This window comes from Sebastes umbrosus, chromosome 4 (genome assembly GCF_015220745.1).
Source record: "Sebastes umbrosus isolate fSebUmb1 chromosome 4, fSebUmb1.pri, whole genome shotgun sequence".
In the NCBI taxonomy this organism is placed as follows: Eukaryota; Metazoa; Chordata; class Actinopteri; order Perciformes; family Sebastidae; genus Sebastes; species Sebastes umbrosus.
Window position 1 is genome coordinate 6,663,414 of NC_051272.1, and position 20,808 is coordinate 6,684,221.

At 39.1% G+C, this 20,808-nt stretch overlaps 1 protein-coding gene across 1 annotated transcript; it reads right to left on the reverse strand.

Moving 5' to 3' along the window:
* Nucleotides 1–7,627: 7,627 nt before the first annotated feature.
* Nucleotides 7,628–18,166, reverse strand: rerglb (RERG/RAS-like b). The gene is made up of 5 exons (XM_037766560.1): nt 17,917–18,166; nt 14,719–14,775; nt 13,698–13,771; nt 11,026–11,174; nt 7,628–10,044 (listed from the first exon to the last, which is right to left on the reverse strand). The coding sequence occupies exons 1-5, from the start codon at nt 17,966–17,968 to the stop codon at nt 9,759–9,761; spliced, it is 618 nt and encodes a 205-aa protein (XP_037622488.1). The 5' UTR covers nt 17,969–18,166; the 3' UTR covers nt 7,628–9,758.
* Nucleotides 18,167–20,808: the final 2,642 nt, after the last annotated feature.

Genomic DNA, 20,808 nt, shown 5'->3' on the forward strand with positions numbered 1-20,808 from the left:
ATTAAATAACAAACACTTGTCCAGCATGCTGCCCTGTTAATGCACTGCATGATGTCATGTATTTTGTCATACCTATTGTTGCTGTCGTGATTCAATGTTATTGTCTTGCTGTTTGAGCCTGTCTTGGCTGGTTCTCACTTGTACAAGAGGTTTTAATCTCAATGTGACTTTGTGGTTTAATAAAGGTTATATATAGAGTGCTGCAGGAATGAGTCCTAAAACCCGTAAATGAGACGGCATTTTTGCACTTCTGGTTCCCTCGTCTAAAAAGTCAATGGGTGATTTGAATGGGTTCTTAGTTAGATGCCTGAAATAAGGTCTGTGGTTAATGCAAGGTGAAGAGATTTTAACGTTTTGTTCTATGACATAAAATCATCAAATATCCCACTCATGAATTTTTAAGCTTTTACGTGTCTTAAAAAATTTGGTTGCTAACAAGTGGCTAAATGAATACATCATCACACCGAACACTAGTCCGCCTTTAGCTTAGTGGTGATGACGTTGAAGTCATGCGACCGTGGTGTAGTTTGTTTATTATTATGATATTTATTAACGTTAGCTTTTTACTTCTAGCGATTGCATTCACACTTCAAAAAGTCATAAAAGTGGTGTTCATTTGTGAAGATTATCTTGCTGAACAAAACGTGAAAGTATCATAAACGTTTGTTTGCCGCAGAGCTTATTTCTCTGCAATAACCCAAAACCCAATGGAACAATCCCATTGGCTTTTTGTCGAGGGAACCAGGGCGATGCTAACTTCCTGGTTGGCCTACAAAAATACGTCATCCTGCAGCACTGGTAGAACTATGACGCTACAAGTCCTGAATATAACAGAAATATTGCAGATGAAACCAGCTATAAAGTTATATACTTATTAATAGACCTACCACAGACTACCAAGTCCTTGTGGTTTTATTAGAATATTTTAGGAATAGCATGAAATCCAAACATCCTTGGAACTCCCAGGCCTGCTGTAAGTCACTATATTGACGATTTAGGAATCAAAATACCACAAAGTATGCTAAGGTCATTATTTAAAGTTAATCTTGAGCAACATGGACACATCATTAGTCCCTCTGGATAGATTATTGGAACATTATAGTGATTTTCATTGGTGGGGTTTTCAAGGCCAGTCCATAAACAACACTGCAGCCTGCTTTCCAAATAGATCATCCGGGCCTAAATCCTCCTCATTAGAAGCTGTGGCATAAACAACTGTTCTAACATGGCCCCTGGATCAGGTCACACTAATTAACCAGCACCATCGACCGACAATTCCCTCATTATCCGCCCTCTCATCTGATCGCATATAGGCCGCCAAGACAGCTAACGATCAACCGACTAATTAATCAGTTGATGAGGTGCAAGTGAAGCTCCGGGTTCCCTCTTCATTTGCGAGACACATGGGAGCTAATTAGTTCAATTATTAATGCATCTAATTAAATAGTTTCTCTGGGTAATCATGGTTGAAGTCTCGTCCTCAGTCAGCCGCGGTGATAAATGGATCCGCGCTGCATTAGACCCCTCTTGTCCTTTATTTTGACATGCTTAAACTCCAATGCAATGCCAGGCCCCGGACTAAACATTACAGGCTATTCACAGGCCCGGACCCCATTAGGCTAATTGCGCTAAAAGCAGTCTGTGGCTGACATTAAAGGTGAGCTGTGGTTGGGGCTCTAATTAGCAGTCTGTGAAAATAGGAAGCCTTTTTTTTTTTTTTTTTTGGGCCATCTGCTGCGGCTCGCCTCGCCGTCATGTCCTCTGTGTGAAAAGGGCAGAGACAAATTTAGGCGGTGTTTTGTGTGGAAGAGCTGTTTGTCAGATATAATGCCATGAGAGGCCACGCGGCACATTTCATACAGTAACAGCTGAATTTAGAGGAGGGGATACAAGGAAACCACCGCAGTTTGTGGTAGTATATGAAACCACAGCCTCCTGTTTCTTGTCAGACTGGATAAAGAATACCAGTGTTATTTAGACCATTTTCTTCCATCTATATTCACTTTACATTTCCAGCATTTTCCAAAATGCAATGTTTAGACACAGATATAGTTTAATCCTGGCTAAAGAAATGTAAATAAAAAGATATGGATGTGAGAATAAAGTTTGTAAAAAATGTCTAATGATTATTTTCTGGATTTTCTTCATATTTTTCTAATTTTTTTGCCACCCTATACAGCTAGCGGCATGGCTCTCTGGGTGGTCTATCATCTGTCGGTCCAGAATAGAATATTTCAACTATATCCCAACAACTATCGGATGAATTACCTGAAAATTTTGAACATTAGGATGAATTCTACTGACTAGGTTATCTTTTCCTCTAGTACCATCATCAGGTAATGATTTTTGTTTATCCAACACTTTGATTTATGACCAAATACCTGCAAAACCAATGACATTCCCATCATGCTAACACTGTAAAAAAAAACTGGCATTGAAATGCATTTTGGGTCATCGGATTGCTATCGGACAGTAATTGACAAAAATACAGGTATAAATGCACCAAAAGCATTGAGAACAGATTGTGATCCGATCGGCCAAACCACCAAAGCCCTCACAGAGCTGTGGCTGTAGGAGTTTTGTTCCATGACAACTGAGCAAAACTCTATCTACTGATGAGAACAAGCGAGTAGGTGGACCCTGTGTTCAGAAAGGTCAATAATGAAGTGTCAAGCCCTGTCCGTTAACTGACAGGAAGTAAGCACTGCAAAAAATAGATAAGGATCTAATCGAAGACCAAAACAAATTACTGTAAAACATCACAAATACTGGAGTTTGTGAATTTATTTTTTCATTCTGGAGCAAACGGATCCCTCTAAATGGAGATTAACATCATCAGGAAGAATGTTAATAAGAGCAAAACACAGAGGAATTAAACATTTGAACATTTTCATATTAGCTTCATTAGGAAAGAGCTTCACCGCTGAGGTTTGTCTGATTGTGATAGAGCTGAAACCCGAACCTCCCCAGAGGTTCGACCACTGGGGAGCAGATTAGTTGTTCTGATCCCTCCGCCGGCTGGGAAAATCTGAAGAAAGCAAATTGTTTACATGTTGCTGTGGTGCCTATGAGCAAGGCATGCAATACTCAGTGGGGTTTCTTTGTGGTGGTATTGGACAGGTGGATGGACAAAAACATGTTTTGTTTGTTTCATGTCATTTATTTGTGTTTTTAGTGATCGTTTCAGAATCACTTCACTTCCTGCCTTTGTGTGTTTTCCCGCCAGTTTTGATTGTCATTGTTTACAGTCCGATTAGCAACTTCAGATGCGAGACTGGAGCTGGAGTTGAGAGACGATGTGTACTAGTGTCGGTCGTTGATGCCAGTTTTTGTAGTGGCCAAATGATGGTACTACAACGTCCGTGCCCGTCACATGATGCCGTTAGGCCCAAAAAGACATTTTCCCATAGACTTTTATTGGGAACGAGACGTCTGTAACTCTTTTTTTAAGGTAAATCAACTTCCCCGTACGAACACTCGAATAGCCCTTATTTAAATCATTAGGTCAGAAAAGTTGTAAAATGCACTAATAGCTGAATCCAGAGTTATTTCCCTTCCTCCGTTCATGTGAATGAGACCCAGACCGAGGGCTGGAGCAAGGGCTCACAAAGACTTACCTGCTGTTTACCTGCAGGCAAACAAAGCCTGCTCGAATGTGATTGGTCAATACCTCTCGGACTACAAACGGAAACCAGAACGCTTCAGATACCAAAATCTTGTCCTGTTGCCTACAGATGATGTTTGTTTTGATGATGATGTTTATAGAGATTAGATTTTTAGATACTGCCATTGTTACAAACGTCAATGAGATTTTGAATTTCAGGTTTTCTTTCTCCTGGAACAGAACCTGGAACTTCTGGTTTCACTTTGGCTCCCTGTAGGCCTGTTTCACAGAAGACATTTTCACTTGCCATAGTAGGAAAAAGTACAGGTGTGACTAATAACATTAATAAAAGTGTCCCTGTAAGTCATGTGACAGTGAGCCAGGACCCTGAAACTGAAGCAGCTAAATGGAATTCAACCATCATTGATTTCATTATTTACACCGGTGCTTTTCCCGCTGTGACATCAAGGGGATGCTCTGATTCAGCAACCGACAACAAGAGCTTTAGAGGGCATCTCATCTCTTTATCAGATTCACATCATTTGCAGCGCTTTGGCAGCGTCACTGCAAGAAGATACCAACATCTTACAAAGCAGTATTCAGTGCACAGACAGCAGGACATCACATTTAGCGTAACGGGAGACTGCAGGACACCGAGTATAGAGACTACGAGCAATTCATACATCATATGAAAAGGATTACATGTGGTTCAAAAAAGCTGCTTTACATTCAATCAGTGTTTAATAAAACCAGATGATCCAGATGTAACTCATCAAACTCCACAAAAATAAAGCATGAATTTCTCTTGCAGCAGAGGATGCATCACATTTTTCAGGGAGGGGATGTCTCATTTTAGATACAAACTCCTCAGATGCGGCATATACATCCGGCAAGCAATCACTGTGTGCACTCATGCAGCATGACACACAGTACAGGGCAAATAAAAATGTCCCCTTGAGCAAATCATATACAGGCTAGTGTTCAAATTATGTTTTTCCTTGAGATTATAAGGGGAAAACATATGTTTCAGTAGGATAATTTCATCTGTATCCAGCTTTTTTAGTTGATTTGAATTGGAAACCACACTGACATGGAAAGGAAGGAGCGAAATTAGATTTCCAGGCAGCACTAGACTAAGCAACTTTAAACTACTATTTATTTTTGCAACCATGAAAAGGGAATGTGATGTTGTAGACGAACGGTTCCTGCTCCTGCTCTGACGTGGATCCATTTCATTTGGAGGTTCAGGTCTTTTGGAAGCTGTCCAATCCCCCGTCAGTCTGACTAAGCTGCAGAGTTTTAGATTGGAGTGGGGATGTGCTCACCAGCTGTGAGATTAAGGGGAACTGATCGATGGCCTTTCTGATTGGCTCTCGCGGTGTCCCAGCAGCATCCAATCCCTTTGGTTCAGATGGTTTTCCTCGGTCCAGCCAAAAGCAATTCTTCCTCCACGCAGGGGCCAAATAAGATCACTGACCTGAAGCTACGAGGCCACGCTTAGAGGTTCTGTCTCCATCCGTCTGCACTCCTCATCCTCATCTGACAAAAACAAGACAGGCAGAGAAGAAGAGGAGGGGGAGGAAGATGAAGAGATGGAAACAGATTTGGAGCATTTTACAGATTTGCACTTTCCTTGTTTTATTTAATGTGTATTTTCCTGACATCTTAGTGTTAATGCCAGCGGTGTTTCTGCGCGCTCTCTCCAGAAATTACCTGTCAGTCAAACTCAGCAGGTGGCACTGTGATGTCTTTTTCCCTCAGACTTCCTGTTCACTCTCTGTAGGTGGAGCTCTTTTCTTTTTCTCTTCTTCAGCCACGGTGGTTACGGCTGCTCCTGCAAACCGCCGTTGCTGACGCTGGAAATGTAAAATGCATGACTTCCTCTGTGTGGCAGAGGATTGAAAATGTGAAGTCTTTCATGAACTTTATAGAGAGTAGAGATGCATCTCTCTGAAAATGTCAGTGATCATTCGTTTAAAAGCTTTACAACTAAAGTGCGTGTAAAATATTATAAGCTGCACAGAAAAAAAGATGTTTAAATGTGTGAACTGTGACAGATGAAAGTGTTTGCTTCATTCACTGATTCCAAACAGCCACCAAAAAGACTCCTGCTGAGATTCAGCTTTCATTTGCCGCCTGTGATGCGATGATGATGATGATGATGATGATGATGATCTTGATGATGATGATGATGATGATGATGAACACGAGGAGGCTGCAGAGCTTCCTGTCTGCCCTTCACTAAATATTCCCCACTTGATGTGTGAAAGAGAGCAATCAGAAGAGACAATTTCATCATTGATTTCATGTTGTCATCTGTCTGAACTGTGTTGGGTTAACATGCTGCTGATTTTTTACACATGCAGCCTTATTTGAAATGTGTCCAAAGTGGAGCTTGAAGGTTCATTCAGTTCAACCTCAGTAGTAGTTACTTACATTCATTGATGCATATAAGATGAAAGACAACAAACATCTAATATCATAAATATACAAGAGAATATACTAATCTATCCAAAAATGTATCAACTGTAGACGTCAAACAGAAATGGGAGAGAGAATCAGAAGGTTAAAGGTTAAAGTTGCATTTATATAAATTAAGAGATAATATACAGATACTGTATAGTATACTTTACCTGTCTGTTCTTAGCATAGGTTACTTTTAGCCTGATTATAGTGTTATTATCAGTTTTTAATATTGTTTTATCTCTTGTATAATTGTTTTATTATTTTGTCTGCGACTTTTTATGCTGCTGTCTTGACCAGGTCTCCCTTAGCAAAAAGGTTTCTAACCTCGACGGGACTTCCCTGGTTAAATAAAGGTTAAATACAATAAGATAAATAGCATTGGTTCTCCCACATACAGTATTTAACAGAGGTGATCTCGAGACACAAATTTGATGACTTTAGACTCAACTTCAAAAGAGATTTGCAACTTGACTTGGACTTTAACACCAGTGACTCGTGACGTCACTTGGACTTGAGCCTTTTGACTTGAAAACACTTGATATTTTCTCCCAAACCCAGAGGTTAATGAAGTATGTTATTATATTAAAGTATATTATTTAAAAGTGTGCCATGAATCAATTCATTTCCTGAATCAACTAACGATGCTATTCATTCCCAGCAAGTCAACCCTTTTTTAATGATGAAGTTCAATCACACTTGTTTTAACAAATAAATAGCATTTATGATTTTTGTGACCAGCATTGTTGTTGTTTTTAGCATTTCATCATGAAATAGCTAATTGAATAAAGGCTTTTTATATTTTTTGCCAGAAGAGTGCCTTGGACTCCCCCTTTTTTGAACCTTTGTGTACCCCACCAAAGAGCACCTTCATCACACTGATTTGAACTTCCGAGCACTCTGGACTTTTTCCGTTTTTTGTATGATTTTTGTGAATTGAATATTGTATTATCTGTTGTTAAAATGGCATTACTGACTTTTTTAGGACTCGTAACTCAAAGTTTAGGACTTGGGACTTGACTCAGGACTTGAGACTTACTTGTGACTTGCAAAACAATAACCTGGTCCCACCTCTGGTTCTTACAGTGGGTGATTAAAAGAAAAACCTGTATACATGAGTGGTGGAACAAATCAAATAGAAATGCCTCCATAGAGGTCACAATATAGGTCACTAACGTGATGTAAATGATGTCTGTTAAAAAAGTGAATTTCTCTTTTTTTTCATTTTATTGCTCACTGTCATTCCTCTCTATAATCTGAATTAATTCAGTGTGTAAAAGGTCAGATCAAATGAGCAGGAAATCATTAAACATATAGGGGGGAAAGAAAGCACATTATTTGGATGTTTTGTGCTGCCATCTAGTGAGCACTTCAGGAACATTTCTTTGTTTTGGAGGCCAGAATTCAGTACATATGCCTCCAAACCAGATATTTTTAGCAGCTACACACAGGAAATTCCTCCTTCCTGAAGGCTTCAGAGAAACGCCTCCTCTCTCGGTCATTTAATTAAAGTTGAGCTCAAAGTCAAACAGCAGAAGAACTAAAACAGGCGTCTTATTAAGCAATGTTAAACTTTAATTTCCTCCGGAGCAGCAGATGTTTTTACAGTATTTACAAAAGGAACTTTCATCTACAAAAACGCTGCACACGTGAACTTATTTTTTTTTGGGTGGTACATTTTTTTCTTAACAGCATCGTGGTGACATAACTGGATTTAGGAAGAACAACAGCACAGCATTGAATGAGTTCACGACCTTATAGTTGGCATGTTAGTGTTTAAACTTTGAAAGTTGTGAGTTCATCTTCAAGATATTTTTCAGACCAAATAAATACAATTATGATTAAATTTAGAAATTAATATGCACAATATATCAGATTAAATGGTTACACACATTATTGTATAGGCGATGGATTTAAATGATATACCATATGTCAATATAAGTAGAGAGAGTATGACATATTACAACCAACAGTATAATAATCAACTGTAAACAAACAGTATGGCTTCCAAAGAGTAGCATTAATATGAACAAATAATAACATGTAAAATGCATCAAGCTGTTTTTCCCTCCTAAAACATTATAAAACCTGCTGCACAACAACACTGGACTGAAGAAGTGTTATCCCCACATTACGATGCAGAAAGGCAGTTTTAACAGTAATGGTACTTTTGCTTAAACTAATGACAGAGATGCTTAACGTAACATCCAACAGCAGAGACGGTTAGTAACCAGTGAGTTCACAATGTGAGCACATTGATGAGGGAGTTTCAGGGGAGAAAAACATTTCACCGTCACTAGCAAATCAGCAGCTCATCAGACTTCCATTCCTCCGTGTTGTGATTACATTTAATGATGAACAGTTTGATGAGTGAGAGAGACAGAGGAGAAAGCTGATTACAGCCAATCAAAGCTTCCCGGTCTGATAGGAGTCTGAGGTTTCATGTGGAAAAACTGCAGCGATAAACGAGCCAGAAATGATGCTGCTTGGAAAGTAGCTGTTGATGTCAACAGTATAAGGTTTGCTGTTTTCTGAGCATCTGTTGGAACAAACAGTGTCTTGCATCGAAAGTATATAATGAACGTTGGCACTGCATGATTAGTTGCACTCTTATTGATTATGTGCTCTTTGAGAAGATATTTACAGAGTTTAGACATCATTTTTAGGACACACTTATGTATAGCTTTGCTTGTATTTGAGAAATTTGACTTGTTTTATGAAAGGCCATAGGTACACCTGTGCCTCCCCTCACAGCTTTGTTGCCCATAGGGGGGACAATTTACCCTTTTCTCCTTCCTTTATTGGTACATAATGACTTCCCATAATTACCAACGTCACTCCATCCAACTTCAACCTGAGCAGAGCTCTTATGAGCCAGAATAAGTATAAAATCTTGTAATTATTACCTAAAATTATGTATCAAAAAAGGTATATGTGGTATTGATACTGAAACTTATGATGGTGTTTTAGGACCAATGTGGTTACTTAACAAAAAAATATATATTTTTTATCACGGTTTTGCACTCCACTATTTTTCAGATTTTTTTCTCATTATTTAAGACTTTATAATCACACAAATTTGTGATTTCTTTTCTCATAAATGTGTCACTTTATTCTCAGAGAATATTCAAGTTTTTTCCTTGTAAATTTATGACTTTATGATGAGTTTTTTTCTCGTAAATTTACAATTTTTTTCTCAGAATATTACCACCCTCCCCCGGCTCTGAATTTTTTCTTTACCTACAATGGCCCTAACATGCTTCCGTAGAACTGGAATTGTTCTAGTGCCGATATGTGTTTTTGTAAGTTGTGACAAGAGAAGTATTTTTGAGAAAAGTTTAAATAAAAACTTAATTTTGTTTTCTCATCAACAATATCCTGCTTTGTTTTAATCACAACATAATTAGTCCTTTCTAATAGTTTTGTTCGCTCAAAGCAGGGAAACACATAGGAGGAAAAACCAAAGCAACAAAAGGTACAAAAGTTGACAAGGATGTGGAAAAGAATAATATTTGTCTCTACATTTTGACGCCTTCCCACCAACATGTTGCTCACATTGTGAACATGAGGTTAATGTTTGAACCGCTGTATTAAAACAGTTTCCAGCATGTATAACTTCTTGACCAGTTCCCTTTAACATGGGTCCACACACACACCATCCCAGTTCCTCCAGCTGGCTCCACTGTGACCTTCACACTGACTTCCTCCTCTTGCCAAACACATTGTTGATGAGCTTGGCCATGGACTTGGAGCCGCTGTAGCGCCGCCGGTCAGCTCTGTACTTGAGGTGCTCCATCACCTGCCGGATGAGCTGGGTGAAGAGGTTGGCGATGTCTTGGTAGCTCTCGGCGGCCGAGACCTCCTGGAAGTGACAGCGGTTCTCCTGAGCCAGGCAGCGGCCCTCATCTTCACGCACCTGCCGGGCGTGACACAGGTCCTGCTTGTTCCCCACCAGACAGACGGGAACCTCCACCTCCCTGAAACACATACAGTCAGTCAATGTGGACAGATGTGGAGCCAAATAAAAGCATCAGTTTCCTGGAAAATTACTGTAATTTTAAACCTCTTCAACCCATCATTGCAACGTTTTGTCTGGAGAAGCATTGTTCAAACTCACAAAACTTTATTTTATTTTGTAGTCGAGGTCCAAAGATTTAAAAGACAATGGATGCAATTCTGAACTATGGATGAACATCTGCAGTTAATCATTCAGTTTAACTGCAACTGAATGATTACTTATTGATGAGAATAGTAGACAATTAACACTTAAAGTAACCACATTAAAATCATAGACTGTATATAAAGATGGACCACCTGACAGCTTCACCAAAGTGAAGCCAAAACATCTGGATCACCCCCTGGTGGCTGGCTGCAGTATAGGTCCTAAAGCCCGCCTCCTCCATGTTAGCGGGTTGGCCAAACTAAAAAGTTAAATACATTTTTCCCAAAAATGGTTTCTGTCATTTTAGATAGTTCTTATCACGCTGACGTATGTTCAACTGTTCATTTTTCTCAGAAATTTAGTTTTGATTAATTATTTGATGCTATAAAAAGGATAAACCTTTGGCTAAACTCAAAATGGCATTTATACCAAGCTAAAAATAAGACTGTTTTCAATTGACATGAGGTTTTGTTTTAACTGATAATGTCAGATAACCGTCCGTCAATATTCTCAGTTGAATTTTAAACACATTCCTGATGTTGTTTTCACTTTTAAACCCAAATCTTAATGTAGCAAGACCCCAAGTCACAAACAAATTTGCAAAAACTATTAAGCCTCAGAAAAGGATACATTTCATGTATCCTTGCACCGCATTGGAGCGCCTCAACGTTTCTGGAAATAGTTTGACATAACAGGCGAACAGCTCTGATCAACAAGACTCATCTTTCTGAGCCACTCAGAGCCAGCCTCAGCCTCTGTCCGCTTCATCATAAAATAACCTCATTGTAGTTCTGACCCTTTGCAGTTCTCCATGCGCGCCTCCCGAATCTGCCGTAGGATGTCCTTGGCGTCGATGAAGGAAGTGCGGTCGCTGATGTTGTACACCACCACAAAGCCGTCGGCCCAGTCCACCGGCTCCTCCAGTATACACCTGGCCTCTGAGCTCTGCCAACAACAACACACACGCTTTTATTTTGGTACCACGCTGAGATTAAATTCAGGTAGTATGTTTATCTTCCTGTAGGGCTTGTTTTTTTCATTTTTTTTAGTTGAATTAAATCTTCTAGCCACTGATTTGATTAAATTAAACTCAATTTGATAAACTCTTGAGGCATTATATGCATTACAGAAGCTAAAGACCCTCTAACTTCCATGTCACTGTGACTTTAAACTGCAGGTAACCATAGCAACAGTGCTTCTTCTTTTTGTGGCCACGTTACCCGATAATTCAAACGGCTAAACCGGACTTAACCATGAATTAAACTGACTATGAAGTAGGGCTGGGCAATATGACGATATATATCTTCAAAACGATATAAATATGTCTTTTGTATATTTCTATATATATTGTTTCTATTGGGATATAGGCTAGGCCTATATTTCTTTATTTTTTCTTTATAATTTGACGTAAAACCGTTCAATGTTCATTTTACACTCAAGTTCTTAAAATGAGAAAATACTTTTCATTTGACAAGTATTTAATTCACACAGGAGTTTACAAAAAAAGGCTTTACCATGTGGTTATTTCAGACTATTTATTTATTGAATTACCAGAAAAAAAATGCTATATTGTGATATATATTATTATCTGGATATGAAATGACCTATATCGTGAGATCATCGCCTATACGTCACAATTTTAACACTAACTACATTTTTTTCAGTGGTAAATATACACAGCAAGGTGTCCGGGTGTATAAAATAACAGACTTGACCTCCGTCTCGTACATCATTTTCTTATATAGGGACACTTGTGGTGTTGCTTCTATAACTTGCTGCCCTGTATGCCTGACCAGTACAGCTCCTAGTTATTTTTGCTCATAGAGGTGTCTTTAGTTTTCATAAAGGACACATTAGAAAGCTATTCAGTGTGGAATTACTCATTACACCTTATAGCCCATAAACGTATACATAACTGTTGTCCCACTTCTTCCAGAGCTATTTTTACTGCTGTTCTTGTCACCCTGAGAATAAGACTCTGTACAAGTTTCAGCGACCTTGAGGAGAAATAAACAGTGTAGGAAGGACAAGAGGCCCGGGGGCGGACATGTCTGAGCACTGTAAAAACTCACTTATACCTTTCTCTTTATTGACTCATAGTTTCTTTATGCAGTGCAGGTCAGGAGGGCAGGACATCCACTCAGTGTTTCTTATGAAAGAGCGGCCTTACAGTGAGTTTAACCAGCAAAGACAATGAACGTCTCTTGTTCTGCTGAACCAAGAGGTTTTACAATAAAATACTAACTCTGCAGTAAAAAAGCCTCTTGGCTCTTTTGGTCTTCCTGAAAGAGACGTAACCAGGTTATATGGTTCTTTTCTTCAAAGAGACAGCCACTGGCACACATCGCCTCGGGATACTCTCGTAAACCTTTTGGATTTAAGGGCTGTACGGATCGCTCACGTGCCGGCCCAAAGGTAAATACCTGACCATGATTCATTCAAGGTCACGGGCAGACTGGAAACCGGACAGTTTTTACTGTTGTTATGTGAAACGCTTGTAGCTCCAAAATGGAAAATATTATGTTTTTCACCTCAGCTGAAGGACCCAGATTTTTTTTTTTTTACCATACTTGGGCTTTAAACTCTCTCAAACACTGAGGATACATTTAAAACATAATGCTAAAAATAGGAGAGCTCCTCTTGGCCGCTGACATTACGGAGACAGCAGGTTGTCCTTCCAACACTGATGATTTATCAACATTTTTAGGAACAGTTATATTGCCACACCTGTAAGTGATGACTGATCATGACTCAAACTAAATGCTGGAAAATGAAATCTGACTTCCAAATGGACGGCTTGAAATGAGGGAGGAAACCAAAGAACGCAAAACAAGTTTAGAGTCCAACTGCAGCTCTGCTATTTTTCTATTTAAAAAGTAAAAAAAAAAAAAAACTCATGGGAAGGCATGTAAATAGCACGATATTACAAGAACAATTTCACGTGTCATTTGTACACCACACAACAAAACTACAGTAACGTCCCCAGTTGGGTTTAGGCAACATAACCACTCACTTAGGTTTAGGAAAAACATCATGGTTGGGCTTAAAGTCAGTACGTAAACTAAATAAAATACGTATGTAAACAACATAACATAAATACGGAAAACATGTGAGAAACATCACTAACTTAACTTACAAACCAAAACACCAGTCTTGAACACCGGTCTCCTGGTTGAAAGTCCTGTGTTTGTTGGACCCATCCACCTCACCTCACACTTTTTATGCTAACTCTGAGCGTATATTTATAGAGATGCGTTTACATTGCAGTCAGTACAGACTACATGGCGTACAAAATGACACGCCAAGAGCAAGAAAGAAGTTCTTATTGCACGCTTATTGCAGGCTAAATGCTTTGAGCATTATCGTGTAATTCATACGCCTTTTCATGTGAATGGGCTGAAAAAATATCCACATAGTTGACTTTCCAAAGGTTTGGATCCAGTTAACGATATTAGTGATGTGTTGTACCTGAGAGCAGGGGTCAAAAACTTCCAGATTCAGCTGCCTGCCATCAATTGACAGCCTCTTATGGTAAAGGGAATCTGTAACAAGGATTAGAAACAGTCAAAAATAAATAACAGCATAATTCATTGGTTAAAATATTGACTCAAGGTATAAAAATCTATCTCTGTACTAATTGCTTTTCCTTACCCGTTATGTTTCGTTTGTTTGTCTTAGCTTTTTGACTTGGTTTATTTTTTGGGATTTAAAGCATAGATTGTATATCAGAAGTGAACATAGTCACCGTGACGTCACTCATTGGTTTGTGGACTGCGGTTGTGAAGCCTTGAGTTCTGCATTTTGGCCGTCGCCATCTTGGTTTTATGCAACCAGAAGTGACACGAGAGGCTGGAGCTAAGTACAACCGAACGCTGAATAAGAAATTTTTAGGCGACAAAAATGTTATAATTAACTTTCATGAAGTGAAAAAACACCGTGAAAGGGTTAAAGTTGTAAGACCAAAACACGGACAACTCCCAGACCGGACAACACCATAGTAGCAACCTGTCAATCACAAGGTAGCCACACCCTAAAGCATCCCCTGCTTTATGGTCTATTTGACTCTAAACGGGACCATAATTTACTAAATGAACATCATGCTGTATTAAAGCTGTATCGAGTCCACACCTCTGGGTGATAATATGTTAATCTTATATTTACAGCCTCTTCCACTGCCCCAAGTGGCAAAATATATAAATACGGCTTTAATTAGATAAAATGTGAGAAACCATGAAATAGAGATACAGTAGATGTGCACGAGAATAGTTTGGTGTTTGGAATTTACCATTTTAATCTTTTTAAAGCTGTAATCATTTTGAATTATGCTGCATACAGAAGGTATCCTGGATTGTTAATCTCATGAATGCTCAGGTGAAATGTATGCACCACTAAATAACAACATCCATGTTGTCTGGAAATAAACTCTGTTCTCCAAAACCAAAACCTCCATCAAACCACAACCTCATCTCCATCACCTGGAAACACTTACTGGCGTTGGAGGCATATTCTCCGATGAAGCGCCTGGTCAGGAACCGCACAAGGACAGCTGGAGGAAAGAGACGAAATGAAAAACAACAAAAAATGAATCATGGCATCATTACACTCTCATCCCTCACAGGTGGCAGCAGGGAGGGTTAATTGAACCCTCATTCACTCCCGCAGGCGTGGAGCGGTGCCAACAGTGGAGCGGTGAAACTGTATAGCCTCTCATGAAAGAGGTTGTATGGCTTTGCTGGAAGCCCAGTTTGCATATTTGGCAAGCTGAATGGTTATATTTCCCCCTCTGCTTCGCCTCTAGACTGCGAGCTACATATAAAACTGACTAGTTTTGGTCCCACAGACAATCAGTTTCAATGAAGGGCTGAAGTTTCTAGTGCGGATGGCGGTCAGTCATGGGCCTCTGACGGGGTTATGCTAAGGCTACGGGGACATAAATATGGATATGGCCCAAAAAGTTACTCATGCATGCAGCCTGTAAAATGCAAAGGAAATTCAACACATAGGGCTTTAAGGCACAATTCATTCGGGGCCTTCTTCACATCAACACTGATATATTCAGAAAGCAAAACAACAAGACAATGATAAACGTGTACTGGAAGCAGCAAGCGGTACTAAAATGGACACACACATGCACACATACAGTCTCCAGAGGCTGCAGCATCTCCACAGTAACAGCTCTGCATCACTGCCAGGCAGCGAGAATGGAGACGTCCCATTGTTTTATGAAGCTTGAACACAACGCAGAGCGCCACAGAGACTGAATACTGATATATATATATGCAACAAGAACTCCAACAGCAATAACTCCTCTCCTCTGCCTCAACAGCATTTTCTTCACTGTAGTTTGACGTGCAGATTTAAGGTCACACATAAACTGTTGAAAGGTTTGGAAAATAAGCTGATGGAGTTCAAAATACAGATTATTTTTTCACATATTACTTATGTCAACAAAGAGTAAGTGGCACCAACTGTCAGCGCAGTACAGCAAAGCCAGAGTAAAAGGCTTCAGGTAATTACAACATAAACGAAACCAGTGGCGTCGGTGGGGAACTTTAGCTCCCCTAAAGGTAAAGCGCACTGACTCTGATGGATCAAACCTCAACATATACGTCGTGTTTTCTCTTTTCCAACCTTGAAATCAGCTCTGTGACTGATTAGTTTTAATCTAACAAAGGTCTTTCAAGAAGCAGGGATTCTCTGGAGGCGTAAATAATCAAATTATTTCACTTAAATCTCAACGAATGGAGCCAATAAACTGTTTTTTTGGTTATGTAATATGAAACCAAAGCCCAGTGAAAAATACAAGCTTAGGTGTGGTATAACCTGAAAACAAGCAGCACCAGTTAAAGTTTGCCTAGCTTAGCATCCGGCTGACTGAATTAGCCTACCGAGATGTCAAACAGAAGTCTTTATTTTAGAGAGACCACAAAGAGGTGGTTGAACGCTCTGGAGAAATGGTAGTAAGTGGACCTTGTTTCACTTCTTGTCAAACTACTGTTTTCAAATTTGAGATTGAAGAGTTGGCAGTTAGACCAGACAATTACAGTTAAGCAAACATGACCAGCGGTGAAATCGCTCTGCTCTGGCTGAGCCATTGTTTTCCTATGTGGAGAGCGGTGCCACCCGACTATAGGCAAAGTGCTATCCTTGGCGTGGTGCACCGCTCGAAATTGCCGCCAAGAGCCGCGCTCAAAGTTCAAATTATTTCAACTGTGATCTCGGTTGCCGCTGACCTTTCAAAGCGCAACCAATGAGATAACAGCTGCATCTGTTGCTGTTGTCTAGAAACAGTGAAGTAGTTTCCTTGCTCTCTTTTTGATGACAAATGATTCTGTGTAGCGCTGCGCTTTGCTACCTCGTGGTGAGTGAAGAGCAAATTTCTTATCATGTGAAGGCAGCTTTAGCTAGTTAGCGTTTGCTCCAAGTCCAAACATCAATCCACAAGTCACTACTTTGTAGTAGGTGTAAGTACATTTACTCAAGTACTGGTACAATATTGAGGTACTTGCACTTACTTAACTTCCATTTTAGGCTTCTTTATACTTCTACTCTAGCCTACATTTTAGAGGGAAATATTGCAGATTTTAATCCTCTACATTTATTTAGATTGAGATTAATAATAAAAAAATATATAATCAACAAATAAATGATGATGGGTTATGACGGATAATGTGAAACTCACAAGCTAGCAGTAGGCTATATAAAGTTAAAAAACACATTAAAGTTATGTAGCTACAAGTCGGCCTCATATTCAATCATATAATATTATTCTGAGATGAGTGATTTTCCATAATTAGTACTTTATTATGATGCTAATAGGCCTACTTTTATACTTTTACTTCGGCCTCAAACTAATTTTGAATGCAGGACTATCACAGCGTAGAGTATTTCTACTTTAAGCTAAGTAAAAGATCTGAGTACTTCTTCCACCACTGAATAAATCACAGTTTCAGGCTTGGAAGCTTCTTCATACAGTATATTGAAACACTATACAACAGTTACAGATTTATCTACCTTTGTTTGAGTAAAAATACCTAAACAGGTAGTATTTAAGTATAGTAAGCAGACTATAAAAGAAGCCTTATTTTACTACATTTGATGTTGATCTTTCCAAATAACTTTAGAAGAACCTGAAAATCTGGATGATTCAAGTCCTGCAATCTTACTTAAGTAAAAGTACATAAGTATTAGCATCAAAATGCACTTAAAGTAAGCAAAAGTACACATTATGCAGAGTAGCCCATATCAGAATATCTATAACACTGGATTAATAAAACTAATACTAATGTTGCAGACAGGGCTAATTTTAGCTATTTTGTATACTGCTGGGTAGTTCAACCTGTATAATAATACATCATAATATACTAGTTGATTTATATGTTGTATTAATAATCTGAATCTGCAAAGTAACTAACGTTGTCAAATAAAGTGGAGTAAAAAGTACAATATTTGCCTCTGAAATGTAGTAGAGAAAAGTATAAAGAAATACTTTACTCAAGTGACATACAAGTACCTCAAAATTGTACTTAAGTACAGTACTTGAGTGAGTACATGTACTTTACATTACACCACTGTTTTATTATGCACCAAAGATCATCATCATTTGAGGAAAAGAAAGCAACAAATAGAGCTTTTAAATGCCCTGTATAAACAGTACAGAGATGATAAAAACAGGTATTTTTCTCACCTGACTTCCCAGCCCCCTGGCTTCCCAGCAGGGCCAGCTTGATGTCGTTCATGCCTGAGCTCTGTCAGCTCTGTCAGCTCCTCAGCTGGCTCTCTGGGTTGTGTGTCTGCTTTCTGGGTGAGCTTCGGCACACTGAACGCTGCTCACAGTCCAGGCTGGATGGGATGAAGGACTGCCCCCCCTTCTCTTCCTCTTCAAAGGGCTGTTTCACTGTTTTAAAGCTGGAGGGAGAGGAGAGGAGGGAAACAAGCTCTCTCTCTCTCTCTGTCTGTCTGTGTGCCAAGCGCTCCTTTACTCTCTCACACCTCTCTTTTCTCTCTCTCTCTCTCTCCTGTATCCAACCAAGCTCTCTCAATCCATCTGTTTTTCTTCTTTCTTTCCCCTCTTGTGCCCATATATCCTCCTCTTTTCCCCTCTTACAGAGAGGTTACTCAAAGGTCATGGCTGACTAAACCTATTGTGCTGCTCCAACACTGTAACTGTAGTCCGGCTGCCATCTATGGACATTAGTGTTATTCTTCATACTGTAATGTTATGGAAACCCACCAGGAAAAAGAAAAAGATGAAGTGTTAGGAATGAATTACATCAATATAGGTCAAATTAATGCAACCCTGTCTCTTAGAAACTACTTTTTTGAAAAACAAAATACTACCTGAAAGTTTGTTTATCAACATGATACAGAACGTATCTGCAAAACGCTTGCTGACAACATTTAATTTGCTTCTCCTACAATATCCACGCTTCAAGTAAAATATCTGCTCCTATAGCAACTAAAACAACACAACGCTTTTTATCGTAATGATGCTACTAAAGTCCTGCACAATTTACGCAGTAAAATTAATAAAAAAAATAGTGAGTCAAAATGATGTCATAATAGGTGAAAACTTTGATTCACTAATTAAAAGCATTAAAGACATAGATCACATTTATGTATACTAAATCAAAACTATGACTTTTTAAGTAACAAATTATACGAGTTTGAACTTACTAATAATACAATTATTAAAAAAATAATTAAATGCCGTCCGCATTACGTTTTTAACATAACATAACTTAATGAGGAAACGTTTTTATTAACATATCTTGCATGTTGCCGAACGTTCATACTGAACATGTCTGCAGAACTTTTAGTGAAAATATATTTAATTTGTTTCTCTACATTATTGGCTCTTGCGATGCAATATCTGTGTGTTGTAACTAAAGTATGATTAATGTCTTTTTATGTTCATGTTTAGGCACTCAAAGCACTAAATATTGAAGTAAACAGTGAGTTGAAGCACAAGACAAGTCATGTTTAATCTAACTTTAAAACAAAACCGGTTGGCCAAAACGTAACCACACGCTTCCTCCAAGTCCTCCAAGTCACAATTAGAAATGAATTTCCCATAATTACGACATAACGTGAGTATTTTTATTTTTGTCATTCGGAACTGTCCGTCTATAATGTGGCTCTATATACAGTTAAAATCAAGAAACTTGCATTTTTATTTCCCCGGGTGTGGGAGTTATTTTTGACCTCTCTGTGATACGATCTGGCGACTTCCCACTGAGTCCAGTGTTAATAATATTCTGGCTTCAAGGAAAGTCGTTTTATTGAAATTGAATCAATGTATTTTTATGGAGGGAAAGGCAGTGATATGATGGGGGGGAGAAATTTTGATGACTTTGGTTATGTACTTTATCAACCGTACTGCTCGCCAGACTGAAGCAATATAGTAAAAGTTGAGGCTTTTGAGTTCCGTGTAGAACGGGAACCATGAGAAGGCCAGCAATAAAAACACTGATTAGAGCATCAGTCAAACTCCTGACATGAAACTGAATCGATTCAGACGAGCAATCCATTTCCTTCAGCTTCAGTCGCCACACAAAATGTGGCACATGCAGCCAATAAATCATCCTCCAGTAGCTTCGATTTCACAGACGCTAACGTCAGCCAACAAAATGAATATTCTTCAGACTAAAACCACTTCTTTGTCCCCCCTGAACCTCCTGCATGCGGCATTTTGGACCCATTTCCGAACTATCTTCATTATTATCTCTACCAGGAGATAATAGGAACGGTCATGTGAGTGTGTGCATGCGTGTGTGCATCTTTGTAATCTCGCATACTGCTGCAGCAAACTACCAAATTCTTTGGGTGCTTATTTCTAGCTGCATGCTCAAGGACCTCTCGTGGTTGCAGCGACTCACACACTCTCAAAACACCTTTTATTTCCTGTTTGATACTGCCATTGATTGACTGCTGACTCCTCAGTCACTACTCTTAAGGTCTTTACACACCGGTAGCGTTTTTTTCGTGCAATTAATTCACACGCCAACTGTTGTTTCTACTGTTTTTTACTACACACACAGCTGACTGCATTGCCGCTGCTCTGCAGCCAGAGACACAGTTATTTGGTGCCTTTTTATTGAGCATCAACCTCACTTTTACTTGCGTTTTGTCGAAAAAAATAGACTTGAAGCTTAAATAAACGCTTCAAGTTACGGTTACGCCCGTGAGACGGCAGCCCGGTCCCACGAAAAGGCGTATAAATGACACGATACTGCGCGAGGCAATGGCGTGTAATAAGACCTCTGTTCTTGCTTTTGCCGTGTCATTTGTACGTCATGTGATCTGTACTGGCTGCAATGTAAATGCAATGCTAGTGACATAGAATGAAAAGTAAGATAGACTGCTTATGGTGGGCGGGTCCAACAAACACAGGACCTTCAACCAGGAGGCCGGTGTTTTATTTTGTGAGTTATGTTAGTGACTTTGTGATGAGTTTTTAATGACATTTGTGACATTGTTTCTATACATATTTTAGTTTACGTACTTATTTTGAGTCCAACCATGATGTTTTTTCCTAAACCGAAGTGAGTGGTTTTGTTGCCTAAATCTAATTGCGGAC